The 5,000-nt window shown below is 38.6% G+C and overlaps 1 protein-coding gene and 1 pseudogene across 1 annotated transcript; both read left to right on the top strand.

Moving 5' to 3' along the window:
• The window catches only part of LOC149112277 (adenosine receptor A3-like), a 1,815-nt pseudogene extending 1,629 nt beyond the window's left edge, over positions 1-186 (top strand).
• A 1,725-nt stretch (positions 187-1,911) lies between these two features.
• Positions 1,912-3,988, top strand: LOC149112276 (melanocortin receptor 5-like). The gene has a single exon (XM_089290103.1). The coding sequence runs from the start codon at positions 2,156-2,158 to the stop codon at positions 3,119-3,121; it is 966 nt and encodes a 321-aa protein (XP_089146229.1). The 5' UTR covers positions 1,912-2,155; the 3' UTR covers positions 3,122-3,988.
• Positions 3,989-5,000: the final 1,012 nt, after the last annotated feature.

Raw genomic sequence — 5,000 nt, 5'->3', positions numbered from 1 at the left:
TTTGCAATTATATATGATTAACTAGTGACTGGACCTGTAGTCGTGACAAAGTGCGCTCGTCATCTTAACTTGCTTGGACCAATTATTAAGACGAACCAATCTTAATGAATTCCTTGTATATTTGTTTTGTTTAATGTCAATTGCAAGAATAAAAATAAATATTTAAATTTCCAGGGCAGGCAATAACTTATATTCGATTTACTCTCAAAGTACTTTATTTAATCATATATGGTTGTGACTCTGTCGTTACCGATCGTCCCTTTTGCTGGCGAAACTATATATACCAGCAACACTTGACTCGATGAATCGCCTTTAGAAAAACTAGACAGAGATGTCGAGCGTTTTTGGAATGGGTCGGTCCACAAATCCTACAAATACTAGTCCTCACGAGATCACAAATAAGCAATAATTATATGAGTTCAAACTACGAAAAAACTGACAGAACTATATATGGGTACTGACTTAACAGCAAACTATGATGCCGTGAGAGGAACACCTTAAGCAGACGTTGAAAAATTTAAGAAACAAACGTCATAAATGTCGTATTTTCTACATCATTTACACCTGCGTCAATGGTGTGGCATTAACACAGGGTTGATAAACAGACCTTACTCGCCTATTGATGCAAGAAGACATAGTGAGAAAAAAGATAATGATCATGATATTGATCATGACGATGAAATCATACACTGCTGGCAGCGCTAGCATTATCAAGCGTTCCAATTCTTGTCGATCGCAAAACCATCAGCATTTCTTTCGGTGTCTTTTCAGTCGCACTCGCCACACTGCACATGACCTTCCATACGCACACTCATCGACATTTAAAACACTTCTTCCTTTTGTCCGATTGTTTGCCAGTGTTAAAAGACAACCATGCAATATTTATGAGCACGTGCTAACTTATTATTGATCAAGCATACAGCTAAGGACCGTTATTCAGTAGTGTTTTTATCGGTTTCTCACCTTACTTTATCTTACTCGTATCTTAACCTGTTATCTTAGCGGTAATCTTGGCGGTATCTGCAATGTTGAAATTTGAAACAGCTTTCCATGTTGTGTTTACAAATACTGACATGACTGACAATGGAGTAGTGACGTCTGTGTTTTTCTTATTTTAATCATGACGCATTCGCGGAAGACTTGCGTTCTTTCTTACAACCTCCGCCCGTGCTGTTTGCAAAACTGTTCAAATATAACATTCACTTTTTCACTCAAAAGAAGTCTTAGTTCTTATATAAGAAAAGTCCTTATCCTCGATATTTGTTGTTATATATTATTCATTAGTAATTGGAACTGGTGTCGTGACAAAGCGTGCTCGTCATTTTGACTTGCCCAGACCAATAAAATTAAGACGAACGAATCATAATGAATTCCTCGCTATTTATATTTTTGTCTGATGTCAATTGCAAGAATAACAACGAATATTTAAAATTTTCAAAGCAGGTAATAACTTGAATTCGTTTAACTCCCAAAGTACTTTATTTAATCATATGTAGTTGTGACTCCATCATTATCAAGCGTTCTTTTTGCTGGCAAGACTACCAGCGACGCTTGACACAAGGGATTCCCTTTAGCGTTTTCACGATCAGCCGCGCTCGTCGCAAGGTACACGATACTTCCACCAGTTTGGCAAGTGTACCATCCATCACCACGCTAATCGACCTGTTAAAGACATTTTTCTTCCGTTTCGTTTCTATGCAATTTTTATATAAATGCAGTAACTTATGTTTTTACCAAGCATCTGTCTAAGGATCTTCATTGAGATGCATTCTCACTTTACCGTCTGAAATCATGTGAAATTCAAGACCGCTTTTAATGTCTTTATAAACGTACGGCCTGTTTAATAAACCTGACACTTATATCGAAGACATTTACGTCTTAGTTTAATTCTAATAAGCGATAACAAAAATTCATGACACGCGTATAAATTTTCCTGTGTACAAAGTCGTCTGAAAGGGTGAGTTCTCAGAGAATACTTCCCTCGTTTGCCGATCAAGGATTGTCACTTGAGTAAGTGGTTAAAGAACTCATTTTGACCTAAGTGGTCGAAATGGCGAGGGAACAGGTCCCTTGTGCCGAGGAAGAAAACTGTAACGTTCGTGGATCAGTTGATACGTCAAACGCTCTGTGGTTTAAAGAATCTTGAGTCGATATCATGAAGAAATCATTCTGTGAATTGCTGCTGCAGTACTATCCAAAGCCCTCCGAAGCTGAGGATTTCTATTCGACTTTCATCGCTAATTGTGTCTTCAACAGTTTTCTGTCCTATACCGCCATCATGTTGAACATTGTAACAATCCACGCGATACGAAAAACATCATCGCTGCCAAAGACTTTAAAAACATTCCTCCTGAGTCTTGCTGTCTCTGATGTTGGTGTTGGTTTAATAGCCCAACCATTTTACTCCTCACTTCTGGTCAAGTGGTTACAACAAAACAATCCCGGCTGTAACACGGCTAAGGCTTTTTACTTCATTGCACATTTATTTTTCAATTCTTCGTTCTGTAATGTTGTGGCTGTAAGTGTAGACAGGTTCTTGGCTATTCATCTTCATCTCAGATACCAGGAACTTGTGACTCACAAGCGCGTTGTTGCTGTGGTGATCTTAATATGGGTTTTAAGTGTATTTGTTTCTTTTTTAGTGTTCTGGGTTCCACTCGATATTTACGCACTTCTTATATCAGTTATTGGGGTTCTTGGTCTTATTGTTACAGCCATGGTCTACATTAGGATTTATTTAGCTGTAAGACGACACAAGAATCAGATTCAGGTCCTGCAAGTACAACAAGTAGCGCAGAGCGGAGAAATCGCAAACTTTTCTAGCAATATTAAATCTTCGGTCGGTATCTTCTATGTATATCTCGTGTTTTTGGTTTGTTATTTGCCTTACTTGATCTCCTTGGTCGCCCCTCAAATGAACAGCCCGAGTGTCGTTTTGAAGCGATTTTCTCTTTTTTCAGTAACTCTTATATGTCTTAATTCGTCTTTGAATCCAGTAATTTACTGCTTGAAGATGGGACACATTCGACACGCTGTCATCAGCATACTGCGGAACATGTCTTGGTACAGAAATCGCACATCACGCGAAAAACTTGAAATGACCGGCCATGCTTTGCCATGATTCGGTATTGTCGTTGCTGTCAAACGCTTGTTGTATATCACAACGACTGTGGACAGTTTTAACTCACGCTGCAGGAGCAGAGAGGAGGTTGTATTTAAACTAAGTAATGCAGTACTTCAAGATACAGAATAAATTACCGTAAATCCTCTATTAAGCGCCCCCTCTCTAATAAGCCCCCCTTTTTCCGAGGAAGAAAGTTATTAAGCCCCTGTCCCCTCCCCTCCGTCTTTATTCCACATAATCAAGTGAATAAATGATAGACTGTATTTGTGATGTAATCACGACTGTAACACTTCATGTGGACTGATCTGGTATGGTTTATTCACGTGCTGAAAGTTCGAATTTGTCTTCGGTCTTTCGCTGCATGACCTCCAACTTCACGAGCTTGAACTTTTCCACTCAAATCTCCATATTAGCTATATAGACAGTCATTGCCCTGGTCCAAAACAGGAAGTAAGTAAGCGTAACCCTAGTCTGTATCTTAATTCTTTTTGATACCGGTAATGCGCTTCGCTAGGAATTAAATAAGCCCCCCACCCACCCCCGTCTCAAATAAGCCCCTGGGGGGCTTAATAGAGGATTTACCGTATACTAACACGTATGAGCTCAGTTTATATAGTTGTATGATAAAAAACCAAAGGATGCTTGCAGGTTCGTTTCCCTCCGAGGTACATTGCCTAAAATACAATTTTCCTATCCGTGAGCAATTCAAAAACCAAAATGGACAGTGGATTTGTTAACTTGTTTGAATGCATTCAGGTTGTCCTGTTGATATTTCCTCTCTCTGTCCATTGTTTTCTTGTCTATCTAATGGCAATTCTTAAGAGCCTTGTGATTGGTTAATAAACTTCTCATCACGTGCTCTAACCATTGAGAATTTTCCACCTGACTTTATACTTTTGCTTCAGTCCGGAGTCGTTCATAACATTTTTCCTGACGAAATTGTTTAGTGCTTGAAATACCATTAGAACATAACGCTTCTAAGTTTCGAAAACAAACAAAAGAAGTAGAGTAACTTTGTGCGTCAGCAGGTTTCAGGTTGACAACCAATAGACCTTTTTAGCTTGGGCGGTTTGTTAACCCATTTGACCACGTAATAATACTCTTGAGAATTTTTGCTTTCAGATTTTCAAATTGTCACATGTAGATGAATGACTATATTTTAGATGGATAAAAGAACAAATCTCTAGGGAATATCACGTGGTCCGTAATGGGAAAACAAACCTCCCGAGCTGAAAAGGTCGATTAACATTTTTTTTATCTCAAGCAGTTTAAGGCCTGGGTCAGGAATGATGGTTGGGCGGCTATATCTCTTGTTATATTTGTTTTACCTTGCTGAACTTGTCCCTGATTACAAAAGCCGGCGTTCTGCCTTGCCTTGACATATTGTTTTGATCACATGAAGTGTCAGGTGATCATTTTCTTAAAATTTGGTAAATCAGCGAATTGGTGGCGAATTTACATTCTACTGATCAATAAATGAGCGTTTTCGATGCAAATTTAATTTTTTTTCTACCTTGCTACGATTGTAATGATCTTCCTTGATTTCGTTTTTAGAAGATACAAATGATCAAAAGTCGAATTTTGTCGAAGAAAAAACAACCTTTGACCCTATCAAATTTTTCTGGGAACAGAGGGACGGTCATTCCAAACGTGAGAGAATAGAAATAATTGACCTTCATCTAAAACGCGTTTTCGTTGCGGGATGATTACTAAAAACCGCCACCAATTCCTCAAATAATGGCTATTTTCCGCTAAACGTCACGTGACATGTCACGTGACCTGTCAGAAGCACCAACTCTGCTTTCAAATGTTCAGGACGTTAAAACCTAACTGTGTGCTAAATTTGCATTTCCATTGCCATTTATGCCTTCAGAAA

Source organism: Orbicella faveolata, unplaced genomic scaffold (assembly GCF_042242905.1).
Source record: "Orbicella faveolata isolate gen_17 unplaced genomic scaffold, um_ofav_v1 contig_2, whole genome shotgun sequence".
Taxonomy (NCBI): Eukaryota; Metazoa; Cnidaria; class Anthozoa; order Scleractinia; family Merulinidae; genus Orbicella; species Orbicella faveolata.
Note: the sequence above shows the minus strand (reverse complement) of the source record. Positions and strands in the feature narration are given on the sequence as shown.